Raw genomic sequence first — 15789 nt, 5'->3', positions numbered from 1 at the left:
AATGCTCAGAATAGAACAGAATAGGATGTTAGGGCTGAGATCATCTGGTACAATTTTATGCTAATCGAAAAATTCTTGCCTTCTGTCACCGTGCCCTGGCGATAAACAACACCGCCACCTCAGATTCTCCAATCCGAGCCCCAATGGTATGACGTCATCGCCCCGCCCCGCATCCCCAAGCTCCAGGGCGTCACGTCTCTAAGCTACCGTGCCTACACCAGTTCCAGAGGCGCCTGCGCAATGTGGGAGAGCCAGGGCGGACGTGTGCGCGCTGCGAGGGGGCGGGGCTAGCGCTCACGCAGCTTTATCCCCTTCCCCGCCCTTTTTCTTCCCGGTTTCCCTGTCAGCCTGCTGGTCGGGTCTGGCGGCTGCTTCCGGTAGGAGCGAGGTGCAGGGCGAGTCGGGCTCGGCTCCTCGTCATGTCCTACGGTCCCTTAGATATGTACCGGAACCCGGGGGCCTCGGGGCCCCCGCTCCGGGACTTCAACAGCATCATCCAGACGTGCAGCGGCAACATCCAGCGGATCAGCCAAGCCAGTGAGCCGGGGTACCGGGCTTGGGGGCGGGGGCCGTCCCGGGGACAGGCCTGGGTGAGGCAAGCCGGCGGGACGCGGAGCCCGGCTAGGGCTACGGCCAGGGCCACACCTGAGGCCGTCTTGGGTGCTCTACTCTGGATACGGCGGGCTGCTATCCCCGAGTCTGCCAGGCCCAGGCACCCTGAGGGTCCGGAGCCCCAGCTGCATCTCGAGTTTCTTCTCAGGAGTTCTGCTCTTACGGTGTCGGGGCCAAGACAGCAGTCTTGACAGCCGCAGGGTGGGAGGGTGTGTGTGTGTCCCCTCCAGAGCAGTGAATGAGTCGACTGGCTGCAGTGGTCAGCCTAGCTTTTCCTGTCATCTGCCTCCCTCCACCCACCTCTCTTTCCTCTTTGGCCGGATTGGATTGGGAGTTGTTTACTGGTTTAGACTTTACATTCTGCTGAGCTTCTGGCTTGGAAGTCAGAACCTTTCAATTAAGGGAAGTGGAGAGTGCATGTGTTTTGGTGACTTTAATACAGTTCTTCCTGTAAGGAATTTGGAAATCAGATACAATGACTTGTATTCGAGGGATGAGATGACTTCTACTTTAATAAAGAGAATTCACCAAAAATATTTCAATTTACATTCTTTTGTCTTTTGTAGCAAAAGATTTGCATATATTTTTGGATTTCAAGCCAATGAGGCTTTTGTTTTCTTTCCCCACCTAGTTACTCTTTTGAACAAGCATGATACACAGAGAAGCTCAGGGACATGACCACAATCACATAGCAAGTAAGACATGGTAGAGGTGGTGGTCGATTTCAGAATGTCATTGCTTGTCTTAAAACTCCCTCCCCACCATTAGGGTCTGAATGATACTATAGTTGAATGAGTCAAATACACGTAATTTCTTGTGCCTGAAAATTAGCTCAAAGCCTTATAAACAGGAGGTCAGCAGCAGCAACTACTTGGAAAGAGTGGTATCATCATCCTTGTTGTTTATTATTGTGTTTTTGTGAGCTTGGCTGTACCCTGTTAATAGGTAGAACTAGTTGGTCCTGAATTACAATTATGTTCTATATTTTCAAGAACAATCTATCACTTAGCTTTTAATTTTAAATATATAATGAGAGAGGGAAGCTTCTGGTGGAAAGCGTTTGAATCTGGGCACTTTGGAAGTGGAAAGAAGAATATGTGGTCTGTTAAATCCAGAAATTTGAAACAAAAATAGTGACCACTGGTTAGCAAGTATAGTACTTTGTGTTCTAATTTCCTTTTGTGAGGGAGCTGTAATACAGGTTAGATCAGAATATTCTGGTTCAATACTGAAAGTTTCTTATTGAGGCCAAATATAATTTTAATGTCTATTTGTGAAATTTTCATTCTGCATGTACTTGAGTATGAGGCATGTAGTATGTATAGGAACTGACATGGATTCCTTCAACAGGGAGCCTGTGGTGTACATAATGACTGAAAGGGATCGCCACTATAGAAGAGATATAATAAAATTATAGGTATTCAGGAGAGAAAGACACCTTTTTCATTTGGGAGAAGCCAGGGAAGGCATTATTGGCATTTGAGCTAGGTCTGGAAAGATGGTGGCAAGTATTGAACTTTCGACAGTAAAGAAGGGAAGAGCATTCCAGGAGGGAATAAAATGAACAAGGCATGGTAGTGGGAAAGCACGTGGTGCGTATAGAAAAGTAGAGTGATTTAATATAGGAAGACTGGTGGAGTCCAGAAAGTAGTGGAAAATAAGATTGGAAAGGTAAGTTGGGGCCCAAACATGAAGTGCTTTAAGTGCTACACTAAGGGGGTTTGGATTTAATTCTTTAGAAATGTGTAAATTGAGTTGGAAGGGAGAGAGACTGGAATCAGAGACACCAGTTAGGATCTGAAAATGAAAAGAAGGAAAGGATAGGAGAGGTGTCTGGTGATAGAATTGATAAGGTTTAGCTGTTGATTAGGCATCAGGCTCAAGGGATAGTTGGATTCATTCCGTTAATAATATTAATAGCTAACATTTGAGTACATACTGTATGCCAGGCAATATAGCTTTACATGCATTATCTTAATTTTGTAACAACGCTGTGAAGTAATTACCAATATTATTTCTTTTTATGGGTTAGGAAACAGGCTGAGAAAGGCTCAATAATTACCCAGCTAACAAATAGCAATACCTAAATTTGAAACCAGATCTGTCTCTTATGACCAGCATTCAGCCTTTTTATAATTTTTAATTAATATCACAGTTTTATAGCAGTTAACACTTCAAGTTACAAGTGATTTTTCTTTCTTTTTTTTAACTCTTCGTAGGAAGCTATGGGGAATGCCTGAGGCTGTGGAACTTTCTCTTCTTGTGGTGTGTCTGCCTCTCCTGCTAGACTGTTAGTTCCTTTGAAGAAATGGGACATGACTTATTCATCTTTATATTTCTAGTACTTATCTCAGACCCAAGTATATGTTAGATTCATTCATTCACTGTTCAACAAATATTCTGTGAGCACCTGCTATGCACTGGGGATGGAGTGATGAGCAAGACAGACAAAACCCTGCCCTGATAGTGTGTGTGTATGTGTGTGTGTTTGTGTAAGTGTATGTATACACACGTATGCATACATGCACATATATCAACAATGTTGAGAAATAATAAGTGCTATGAAGAAAAAAATAAGGGGACAGAGAGTGAGGAGAGCAAGAGGTTGGGTGCGCTATTTTATATTTTTACATCAGTTGGTCAAGGAAGGCCTCTCTGAGGGGGTGATGTTTGAGCAGACACCTGAATGAAGTGAGGGAAGGAACCTCATGAGTAACTGGGAGAAGGCATCCTAGGCAGAGGGAATATAGCAAGAGAAGAGACCTCAGTGCTTTTCAAGAATAGCAAGGAGGGCTTCCCTGGTGGCGCAGTGGTTGAGAATCTGCCTGCCGATGCAGGGGACACGGGTTCGTGCCCCGGTCCGGGAGGATCCCACATGCCGCGGAGCGGCTGGGCCCGTGAGCCATGGCCGCTGGGCCTGCGCGTCCGGAGCCTGTGCTTCGCAACGGGAGACGCCACAACAGTGAGAGGCCCGCATACCACAAAAAAAAAAAAAAAAAAAAAAAGAATAGCAAGGAGAAACAAAAACAAACAAAAAATAATAATAATAAAAAATTTTAAAAAAAGAATAGCAAGGAGACTAGCGTGGCTGGACTGCAGTTAGAGAAGGGGAGCATAGTAGGAAAAGAGGCCAGGGAGGTAGCCAGGGATCATATCATTTAAGGTCTTGATGCTTAGTAAATTGTATGTAGTAGATTTGAATGAATGAGGTTTCTCTACCATCTTGGAACTCTTCCTGACTCATTTACCTTGTGCTGTGTGGTTCCTACCACATCTTATGACCCTAGTCAGTGTGAGCTGGAATTCTCCCCTTGAGATTGTTTAGTGAGGCACGGGGAATTTGAAATTGGTAGGGTGACATTGCTTCTACCCACTTATCAGGCTGGTGCCCATCCCCCAGACGTGGCCAGCATACCTAAGTATACAGTCTGAATGTGACCTCCCAGACATATGCCCACATCCATATAGTCCTGCAAGGACCTGTATCTATCGAAAATTTGAGAGAATAGCTATTCTTTTTTCTCAACTGTGGGTTTTTTCACATATGTGGGTTTGGAATTGCTGAGCATATCAGCCTGAAATACGGCAGGCCACTGCGTGGGTTGTTATAGGTACAGCTAAAGTTGACTGCCTGGTACAAGGGGTTATCAGTATGTGTGGGCTACAGAAGAAAACTGCTTAACTCTGCCTATTGTGAAACGAAGGGTCTGGGCAAGTATTGCTGAGGCAGATATGAGGAAATAAACTTAACAGGCACCAAGTTATCTCTGAAGAGACTAAAGAACATCATTTCTGTTCTTTAACGTTGCTAATTTTTAAAAAAATAAATTTATTTATTTATTTATTTATTTTTAGCTGTGTTGGGTCTTCGTTGCTGCATGCAGGCTTTCTCTAGTTGCGGCGAGCGGGGGCTACTCTTCGTTACGGTGTGCAGGCTTCTTCTTGTGGTGGCTTCTCTTGTTGCAGAGCACAGGCTCTAGGCGCGCGGGCTTCAGTAGTTGTGGCACGTGGGCTCAGTAGTTGTGGCTCACGGGCTCTAGAGCGCAGGCTCAGTAGTTGTGGAGCATGGGCTTAGTTGCTCTGCAGCATGTGGGATCTTCCTGGACCAGGGCTTGAACCCATGTTCCCTGCATTGGCAGGCAGATTCTTAACCACTGCACCACCAGGGAAGCCCAGCATTGCTAATTTATTGATATGATTCTGTTTACTAAAAAAATTAAAAGCAGTTGAACTTTTAAAACTGATTATCATGTGCAATCCTTTGGGTTGTTCTTTCAAAGTTATTTTCATATTGGCCCCTTGCTCTTTATTTCATTGTCCTCCTCATAAGTTTTCATGATCTCAGCCTCTGTAGTCCAACAGCACAGTCTCAGTGTCTCTGTTCCCATTCTAGTTCATCCTTATAAGGCTATCAGCAGTATGTCTAAAGTCCTGTTTTCATTATACCACTCACCTCCTCAAGAGCCTATGGTGGCTCTCTGTTGTCTGCTGTATCAGATCTTAACATTCCACCTTGCTTTCACTGTCTCTGTCATCTTAACCCAAATTAGCCATATTTTCTACTTCTCTTTGTTACAGGCAGGCTGTTTTTCTTAACATCCCTAAACACGGGGTTTTGCTGCAAGTTTTTGCTCTTTCTGTTCCTCCTTTCTTTAATTTTTCCCTATCTCACTAGCTACCTAAATTATAAAAATCCTTTGAGTTGTGCTTAAATCCTGCCCCTTGTAACTAAGCCTTCCTTTGCTTTTGAAAGAGTGAAGTCAAGAAGAGCCTGGGTCTTAGGCTTAGCAGATCTGTGACTGAGTCCTTGCTCCTCTGTGTTGTACTGTTCACCTTGGGCAGGCTAGTTCCCCTTTCTATCTGTTACCCCATATGTAAAATGAATGGTGGTGTTAAAGTGGGATGTTTGAAAGTGCCTAGTCTAGTGCCCGGTACATAGTAGACATTCAGTAAATGGTGATATCATTGGTTGAGCCCCCTGCTCCACTATAGTTTAGTAGTTAAGTGAGCAGGCTCAGGAGTCAGACTGCCTGGGTTTGAGTCCTAGATCTGCTTCTTACTAGCTATGTAAACATACTGCTGTACCTCTCTATTTCACAGTTTCTTCATCTATAAGATGGAGTTAATGATAGACTCTACTTCACAGGTTTGTGAGAATTAAGTGAGGTAATTTATATAAAGTGCTTAAAGCAGTGCCTGCAATATTGTTTAAGAAATGTTAGCTATCATTTTGTTTTTTTCCTTTGAATTTGCAAGCTTAGCACTTACTTTATTCTGTAGTCTTTAATTCATGCTTTTTGACCTTGTTATTCCAACTGAGAGATTCCTATTAGTTTTGTTGTGGGGATAGTGATCATGCATTGTACAGCTGTCTTTAGCTTCAGTGCCTGGCACAGTAGTGGGTATGTAGTTAGCATTCGATATGTACTTAACTGATTTTATCATTGCTAAGTACATTTTTCTTGGTCTCGAGTTTGATAATAATAGCTATCCTTAATTGAGTTCTTTTAAATGCCAGACACTGTTCTAAATTTAGCTTCATATTATCTTAGGTCATTCTCACAACAACCATATGAGGGTTCTCTTGTTTTTCCCATTTTTTAGGTGAGGAAACTGAGGCACAGAGGAATAGAAACTTTTGCTAGGAAGTGATGGAACCAGGACTAACACACAGCAGTCTTAACTGAGAGTCTGTGCTCTTAACGAGTTCGTGTCCTGTCATGGGTATGGTAAATAGAAGATTATACCTTTGATGTTTAGTATTCATGTTCAGTTTAGTTTAGAGCTTTACTATTGTATAGCGGCTACTTTTCTTTTTTTTTAATTTTTAAATTTTTTAGCTGCATTGGGTCTTCGTTGCTGCGCGCGGGCTTTACCTAGTTGTGGTGAGCAGGGGCTACTCTTTGTTGCGGTGCGTGGGCTTCTCGTTGCGGTGGCTTTTGTTGTTGCGGAGCATGGGCTGTAGGCGCTCGGGCTTCCGTAGTTGCAGTACACGAGCTCAGTAGTTGTGACACGTTGGCTCTAGAGCGCAGGCTCAGTAGTTGTGGTGCACGGGCTTAGTTGCTCTGTGGCATGTGGGATCTTCCTGGACCAGGGCTCGAACCCATGTCCCCTGTTTTGGCAGGCGGATTCTTTTTTGTTGTTGTTGCTAGAAATCTCTCCTGTCTTAGAAAGTTGACAGAGAGATACTACTTCTTTTTATTTTTTTCCTTGAATTTTATTTTATTTATTTATTTATACAGCAGGTTCTTATTAGTTATCCATTTTATACATATCGGTATATATATGTCAATCCCAATCTCCCAATTCATCACACCACAACCCCGTGGCAGGCACATTCCTAACCCCTGTTCCACCAGTGAAGTCCTGTAGTGGCTACTTTTAAAAAGTCAGGTCATTTTCATTGCAGCTCTGCAAAAACAGTGCAAACCTAATTTTCAGAGTAAGACACTGAGATGACTTCATTGTAATAATGACCACATAGGCTATCATTTTCTCATTTAATGTAAATAATGCTCTTTCTTTGAATTTATATTTGCTTGTTTAATATACTGAATTAGAGCATTCGAGTCTCTCAGATGAAGAAATTTTTACCTGTATGGTAGTTGCTTTTGATATGACTAGACATTGATTTGGATTAAGGTTCATTTGGAGATTCACATTCTGCCTAAAGTGATATCAGCTAAAAGCACATGAAGAGTGTTCAGTTTAGAGTAGTTCCTAGTGTAGATGTTAGCTCTAATGTGCAATAAATTGATTTGCTTCGTAGTCTTTTAAAAATTTTAGCCAGGACATGCTTTTAAAAGTGAGAGGTCAGTGATAGGAGAAATTGAGGCCTAGTTTTAAGAATAACAAAATTGCTTACACAGAGCTGAGGCCTAGTCATCTGGTTTCCAGGATTATGTAGCATTTCATAGAGGATAGATACCCAATTATTTTCATCCAAAATATTGTGACAAATCAATCTAAAGTAAAATTTTTATTTACTAGAATGCTTAGAAAAGGAGTTTTCTCATTAACCAAGCTGACCAGAAAACCCTTTTAGATGTAGCCCATTTTGATAAAAATTGTTCCAAAAAGTATCACTGTACTTTTTGACATTTTAAGGACATTCAAGTAAAAATAAGTGTGTATGTAAACATTCACACTATTCTATTTCTTTTTGTGCTTTAGGTTTAAGGGATACAGTTCTTAGTTGTAAAACAGATGGGTCATTAAGTCACTATTTTCAAATAAACCCCTGATGTTGGTGGTTATGGAGGGAGGTATACAAAAGAATTATACTTCCAGTAAACGTAGACACCACTGTCTTTATCATTTGAGTTTTGGGGCATCTGATACCTGAGTCTTGCTGGAAACTTTTAGGAAAATATCAATATGCAGGAATTTAGATAGAATTGATGGAGACTTGTATTCATTCTGGTGCTTAACTAGTAAGTGACCCTATAAGGTCCTCCTCTGCCCCACCCCCCATCCCAATTCAGGTAATCTCAGCAAACAAAAGAAGTCAGAAAAGTCTAGATAAATACAAGTTCTCAGCTGAGAATATACAAAGAACAGCTGATTTTTTTTTTTTTTTTTTTTTGTGGTATGCTGGCCTCTCACTGTTGTGGCCTCTCCTGTTGCGGAGCACAGGCTCCGGATGCGCAGGCCTAGCGGCCATGGCTCACGGGCTTAGTTGCTCCGCGGCATGTGGGATCTTCCCGGACCAGGGCACGAACCCGTGTCTCCTGCATCGGCAGGCGGATTCTCAACCACTGCGCCACCAGGGAAGCCCAAGAACAGCTGATTTTTAATTAATTTTTCCCCCCATAGTCTGTAAAGTCCCCTTTGCTTTCTAGGGCATTTAATATGGTTTGATAGATGATTAACAACTTGAAACTTTGACATACCTCTAGAGTTTCTAAGGAGAATACTCTATATAAAGACAGTCTGTAAGATGAAATGTTTCCTTGAACTGCCATACCGGTAACATTTACCTTTATATGTCACCCTGTAACCAACTATTTTCTGGAGGTGTATGTATGTGTGTGTGGTTATGCAAATACAAAAATGAGTAGAATGTGGTCATTGCCATCCAGAGGCATATAGTCAGTCCAGTCCCATTTGTACACAGGCAGAGTCTCTCTAAGCCAAACTCTGGCTTGCAAAAACACTGCTTGGTTACACAGCATCATTCTGGGACTAGAGCTTCTTCATTATTGTTGAATTTTAGCCTTGAGCAGTGGTGGGAGTACTTAGAGATCATTTAGTCCTTACATAGTTGTAATAATTTAATGAATAAAAAGCCCCACACAAGTAGTAAGTACTGTGACAAATAATAAGTACTCAATATATGTTAGTTAAACCTGAATACCATATGCAATTGGTGAAAGAGACCCAGCAACATGAAATGACTTGTCTGGTGCCATACATCTAGCTAGTGGTCGAATCTGGCTTAGAGTTTAGGTCTCATTATTCCTAGCTCATGTTCATTCATATCTTCTGCCTTGAAAGTGGCATGACATAAAACAATTAATCAGCAATAACTTATTACCGGCTGGGTGCTGGCACTCTGCTGAACTCTGGGGAGTACACAGGAACCTTCCCAAAGGTGGGAGGGAGTCGGGGAAGGGAGCAGGTTAGAGCAAGGGCATCAGCCTATCTGGAGCAGAGAGCTATTAAGTTAGGAAGCTATCAGATAAGCAGGGTGGGGCGAAGTGGAACACTGGGAAACGGAGGCCTGCCCTAAGTCACTACGTTCTGTGTATTATTTCCTTTAAGTGTCAGCCTTTTGAGAGAACCTAGTGTGGCATAAAAAATATTGGAATTAGCCCTGGGTTTGAATTCTGGTTTTTATGCCACTCTGCTCAAAACCATCAGTGGCCTCATATTTCTTTAAAATTCGAAGTCCTTGCTCTAGTTTACAAGGCCCTATGTAATCTGGCTCCCCTCTCTCTCTTACCACTCTTTTGCTCCCTCTAGGCCTCCTGTTCCTCCATCACAACAAGTGCTCTTGCCTTGGGGGTTTTGTGCTTAATGCTCTTTGCTAGAGAGCTCCCCCAGAAATTTCACAGGGTTTAACCTTTCACTTCCTTTAGGTCTCTGCTCTGTGTCACCTTATCAGAGAAGTCTTCTCTGACCTCCCTGTGTAAACTAGTACCCTCTCCCTACCAGCCTTTACCTGAATTTTTCTTCATAGCACTTATCACCACCTGATATATGCTTATTATCTCTTTTCCTTAAAGTGTAAGCTTCTTGAGAGCAATATCTTCTGGAGCATGTAACAGTGTAGAGTAGGTATTCTAAATGAATGAATGAATGAGTTTTGTAACACTCAGTGTGCGCCTCAGTGTGCCCATCTGTAATAATGCTTATTTAATAAGATAATACTTATCAAGTGTGAAGGAAAAACATTTCTGTGTTTCTTCCACCGTCAATACTTCTGACGCCAGATTTGTGGATTTACCACACACCAAGCAATTACCAGATTCTCTGGACTTCAATTGGGTGTCCTCCAATTTAACTCAATTCTGACACTACCTGGAGTTAGCATCAGATTCCACAAATTAAGGGCTTAGTCCCACAAGACTCCCCCCACCCCACCCCCTTCAGATGCCAATTGTAAGTCCAAGTTCTTATCTGTGCTTCTGACCAGTGAGCCATGTTGGAGGTTCCCATGAGCCCCTCCTCAGGTTCAGCTAGTTTGCTAGCCCAGCTCACATAACTCAGGAAAACATTTACTTACTAGAGTACTGGTTTATTATAAAAGGATATAATTCAGGAGCAGCCAGATAGAAGAGATGCCTAGGGCAAGGTATGTAGGAAGAGCTCAGAACTTCCATGCTCTCTCTGAGCGCAGACACCCTCCCCGCATCTCCTCCGTGTGTTCACCAATCCGGAAGCTCATCAAATCTAGTTCAAGAATATATAGAGTTTAATCTGTGCTTCCTCCCCTCCCCCCTCTCTTTCCAGAGGTTGGTGGGTGGGACTGAAAGTTCCAACCTGATAATCACTTGGTCTTTCTGGTGACTAACCCCACCCAACCTAAGCCTATCAGGAGCCGTACCCTAAGTCACTTCAATAGGTAAACTCAGTGTGCTCCAAAGGAACCCTTTATGAATAACAAAAGACACTACTATCACTCAGGAAATTCCAAGGGTTTCAGGAGCTTTATGCCAAGAACTGGGGACAAAGACTAAATATATTTTTTATTATACCACATCAAGTATGTAGCCCAGTGTCTGGCACATGGTGAATGCTCAGTAAATGCTAACGTCTGTCCTCTTTCTTAAATTATTTTTTCGGCCAGCCAGTAGATAGCTTTGATTCTGATTCCCATTTGACTTAGGTAAGGACATTATACATCTTAGTGATGAAAAATGATTATTTATATCTTACATAGTGATTTTTTTAGCAGAATGCAGTATTTTATAGTGCTTACATTTTCCAATGGAACCAATAAGCTAAAAACCCTCATAAAGGCAACCTTTTAATCAAGTGAATTCTGTATTTCTATTGTAAAAGTGGAATTATAGTTTTACTTAAAAAATGGTCTCAAAATAAGATAAAATCATAATTTGAAGTGTTACAAACCAATATATTCTTGACTTTGCAAAATTTTGCTTTGTAACACCCACGATGGCACAAGGATTTGGGCTAGGGAGTGTTGACCTAAAACAAAGAGACTGCCAGATATTTCTCCAGCAAAGACAGGTTTATTCACGATCAGCAGAGAGTTGCAGTCTGGGGTCTGCAATCATGGCTAGCCAAGTGGAAGCCCCCTCCTGGCAAGGGAAGAGGAAAAGGAAGTTGGGAGGGGTATAGCAAACAAAGAGTCCATGGCTTTTCATTGGCTGAGAGGAGTCTTCTTTATAGCAGTTGGGCTTGGCTGTTGTGGCAGGGTGTGCGAGCTCCCCCTTCTGGTCTCCCAACTCTGTTTAACTGAGGTTTCTGTTTATTAATTTTTTACAGGAGAAATAACTTGTACATGCTGCTAAGGACTAGCTTGTTCAGTTTCTACTTAGGAGTAGAGTCACCCAGCAATCACCTAGAAGATTTTGCTTAATTATTGTTTCTTAACAGACTTAGAGGCTATTAACACTTCTGTGTTTTTGTAAGGTAACTGGTACTTAATAAACTTCAGCTTGCCTTTTTACTACCCTTGGTGACCGAATTAGAGCCAAGGTTATGACTCTGACCCCCAAATTTGGTTATTTAAGAAGCATCCTGGACTTCCCTAGTGGCGCAGCGGTTAAGAATCCGCCTGCCATTGCAGGGCACACGGGTTTGATCCCTGGTCTGGGAAGATCCCACATGCTGCAGAGCAACTAACTCTGAGTCTGCTTGCCACAACTACCGAATCCTGCGTGCCTAGAGCCCGTGCTCCACAACAAGAGAAGCCACCGCAGTGAGAAGTCCGCGCATTGCAACGAAGAGTAGCCCCTGCTCGCTGCAACTAGAGAAAGCCCGCGGGCAGCAACGAAGACCCAACACAGCCTAAAATAAAGTAAATAGCTTTTTTAAAAAAGCATCCTATAATAAGGAACAATTAATTTTTATTTATTAATTTTTAAAAATATATTTATTTATTTATTTATTTTGGTTGCGCTGGGTCTTAGTTGTGGCAGGTGGGCTCCTTAGTTGCAGCTCACGGGCTCCTTAATTGTGGCACATGGGCTCCTTAGTTGCGGCAGGTGGGCACCTTAGTTGTGGCACGTGGGCTCCTTAGTTCTGGCATGCGAACTCTTAGTTGCGGCATGCATGTGGGATGTAGTTCCCTGACCAGGGATCGAACCTGGGCCCCCTGCATTGGGAGCACAGAGCCTTAACCACTGCGCCACCAGGGATGTCCCAGGAACAATTAATTTTTAAAATTTAAAGTTCTAATAAGTGCAATTTCGTTTTCATTGGACATTGAAGCCTTGTTTATATATTGTTCCTATGAGATATATACAAATGATACAGTATACATTGGTTTCCTCATCTTCTTCCACTAAGCCACTCATTTAGAAGTCTGGTATTTCACAGATGAAACTTGGGCATTAATCCTGAGAGGTAGGAAAGGCCCTCACAAAGGACACTGTCTTTTGGCTAGAGGAGCCATATATTACCTATTGTGTATAGTATCTCTTGAAGTTCTAGTGAAACTTGAAGATAATTAATTGTGTTTCCCCTGGGCAAAAAGTACTCTATTATTGTGTTCCGTATTCCAGCTACTTGCAATAGAAGACAGGGAATGCTCTTAAAATGCAAGCGTGCAAACAAACAAAAAAGTCGTACAGTAAAATTCCAAGCTCTGCAAATGAATGAATGAATGAATGAATGAATCTCCCTCGTCCTACCTGCCAACCAGAAGAAGAAAATAGAAAGCAGGACATGGGAAATCAGGGGCTCTATTCCTGTTGCAGAAGTCAGTGAGGGACAAGGGTGTTCAGATTCCCAGGCAGGCTGTGGTGTTTCTCCTTATGGAGAGATAAGCCATTCCTCTGCTTTCCTAGTCCAGGGCTAGGGGCTTAAACATCTAGGATTCAAACATGACCGTTCCAAATCTTAGCACAATATCTAGGTAGAGTAATATGAACAAAACGATACACTGTTTGTCTACAGACAGCGTAGTTAAAACATAGGCATTGGAGTCTGATGTACCTGGGATTGATTTTTTTGCCCTGCTACTTTTTGTGTGCCCTTATATATTTAACTTCTTTAAATATATTTCCTCTTCTGCACAGTGAAGATACATCTACTTCAGACTGTTGCTATGAAAATTAATAAGATTATGTATACAAAGCTCCTAATATAGTACTTGGCACATAGAGGTGCTCAATTAGTGGTAACTTATTATTAATAATAACTGTACATTGTCTTTCCAAAAATGTTTGCTGTGTAAAATATTGTGTATTCGTGAATTTAAATTTTTATTGTTGTGAATTGATATTTGGTATCAAGGCCATTCCAGAAGCGATGAACATTTTAACCAGTGCCATGGGAAATCTGGCAAAATGTGGGAGTTCTTTGCGAGTGATGAACAAAACCACTACCCTCTACTTAGTGGCACGGTTACTCTAGAGGAGAAAGGCGGACCTTATAAGTAGCTTTACACGGGAATATATATGCCAAGGTCTTGATCATAGCATGCTTTCTATTAGTTGTATGTACTTATTCAGGATGTGGAGAGAGACCAGTGATCTGAGAATTAGGATGCTCATGATGAATGTATTTTTCTTTTTTTAAAAAATTTATTTATTTAATTTATTTATTTTTGGCTGTGTTGGGTCTTCATTGCTGAACGGGGGCTACTGTTCGTTGCGGTGCACGGGCTTCTCATTGCGGTGGCTTCTCTTGTTGCAGAGCACGGGCTCTAGACGCGTGGGCTTCAGTAGCTGTGGCACGCAGGCTTCAGTAGTTGTGGCTTGTGGCCTCTAGAGTGCAGGCTCACTAGTTGTGGCACACGGGCTTAGTGGCTCCGCAGCATGTGGGATCTTCCCGGACCAGGGCTCGAACCCGTGTCCCCTGCATTGGCAGGCGGGTTCTTAACCACTGCGCCACCAGGGAAGCCCTGTATTTTTCTTTTCAATAAATCTTTTTTTCTTCCCTCCGCAGCTGCTCAGATAAAGAATTTGATGAGCCAACTAGGAACTAAGCAAGATTCAAGCAAGCTACAGGAAAATCTGTGAGTAGCTTCCTAACAAGGTTGGGATTTGTGAGGGCCTTTTGGGGACACAAAAGGCTGCCTGGCAGCTGAGGTTTCAGGCCTGTGAAATCAGAATGAGAGGCAGTGGGATATGAGGTCATATGAGCTGGATCTAGAAGAGGAGCAACAAAATATATTAATGGGTTGTGATCTCCGTTGCCTCTCAGAGTCCTTGAACGCTGCTTCTTTCCTCCCTTGGGCAGTTTGGCAGAACAATTTAGGGAAGTAGAGAGGGAATCCCTACCACTCTTAAACTACATTCTGCCTAAAGGAGCTGCCTTGTTGGCAGAAGCCTCCTGATGATCTGCAGCGCTCGTCTAATCTGGTTGGATTTCCAACTGTCTGTCATATTAGAAAAATGTATTCAGAATGACCCGAGGAGAGTCTGAGGGAGAGAATAGTGGAATAGATTCTTTTTATTATGTCCTTCTTGACTCCATCTCTGCTTTTAGAAGTTCCAGTTTTCATCTTTAACACACACTGAACAATATTCTTTGTTTCCTGTCCTAGACATTGTGAAGTGAGAGAATGACTTACTACTTTGAGCCTTTTCCAGGGAGATGTGGGATAGCTCTGGGTGTGTTAGTACTGTCTGCGATGCTCAGGCTTCGGATTGACTTCCCTCTTGGGGTTTTTTTGTTTGTTTGTTTGTTTTGTCTCTCTCTTGGTTTTGACCCCCTTGTTTTATTTATTTATTTATATATTTTTTTATCTTGGAGACCCCTTTGCAGTGAAAAAAAGTTAGTAATTAATGGTGTGGTTTCCCTGTCCTCCCTTAAACCCTTTGTAGAAATGGCCAGATAGTAGAGGAAACCATGACTGAAAGGAGCTTTTTTTTGTATTTCCACTACCTTTCAATCCCACTTAATATAGCACACTTTCTTCCCTCTTTAATTTCCTTCCCCCTCTGCTCCTTACATTTTTTTACACAGTATAGGGCTTCTTTGTTTTGGAGGGAAGAGCCAGAAAGTCAGGCCTAAGGGACAGGTAGGGAGCCACGGATAAAGCTGAAAGAGCATGAGCTTTAAGTAAGAGCGTGGGAGTAGATCTTTGGAGGTTGTTCCCTAGTGTGGAAGCTGTGCTTCTAATGCCCATTTCATCCAACCTCCCGTGCCTGGATTCTGTCACTAGTCAGAGGACTGTGACAGACAGTACCCATGCAGAACTCCTGGGCAAATCAATACGAGAGTTTTGAGAGAGTGTTCAGTGTGTTGAAACTATTAGATTGAGGTGTGGGGGCAGTTGCTCTTCTATCAGAACTGCTGAGAATGCTTTTCCTTCCTCCCCAAGGAGTTAAAATACCCAGTCAGCAGGTTTCATTGAGGCAGGTTCTTTCTACTCAGTAATATGAAGACAACTTGAGGTGAGTATGACTGGGTAGTGTTTCTGGAATTTTGTTGTGAACCTGGGCATCTAGGAACCCATTTCTTCAAGTGCCCTTTCATTCCCTGCGTTGTGAGACATTCCGAGAACAAACTGATACCAACAGCTCTCAAGAAGTGAGA

General features: G+C 42.5%; 1 protein-coding gene across 1 annotated transcript in view; it reads left to right on the top strand.

Annotated features, from left to right (window-relative positions):
• Positions 1–221: 221 nt before the first annotated feature.
• STX12 (syntaxin 12) overlaps positions 222–15789 on the top strand; it is a 35019-nt gene continuing 19451 nt past the window's right edge. The window contains exons 1-2 of the mRNA XM_059036703.2: positions 222–537; positions 14194–14263. Coding sequence (XP_058892686.1) covers positions 420–537; positions 14194–14263 — 188 coding nt within the window. The 5' untranslated portion in view covers positions 222–419. The remainder of the gene's footprint in view (positions 538–14193; positions 14264–15789) is intronic.

The sequence above is a fragment of the Kogia breviceps genome, chromosome 1 (genome assembly GCF_026419965.1).
Source record: "Kogia breviceps isolate mKogBre1 chromosome 1, mKogBre1 haplotype 1, whole genome shotgun sequence".
Lineage (NCBI taxonomy): Eukaryota > Metazoa > Chordata > Mammalia > Artiodactyla > Physeteridae > Kogia > Kogia breviceps.
This window is presented reverse-complemented; position numbering and strand designations above follow the sequence as displayed.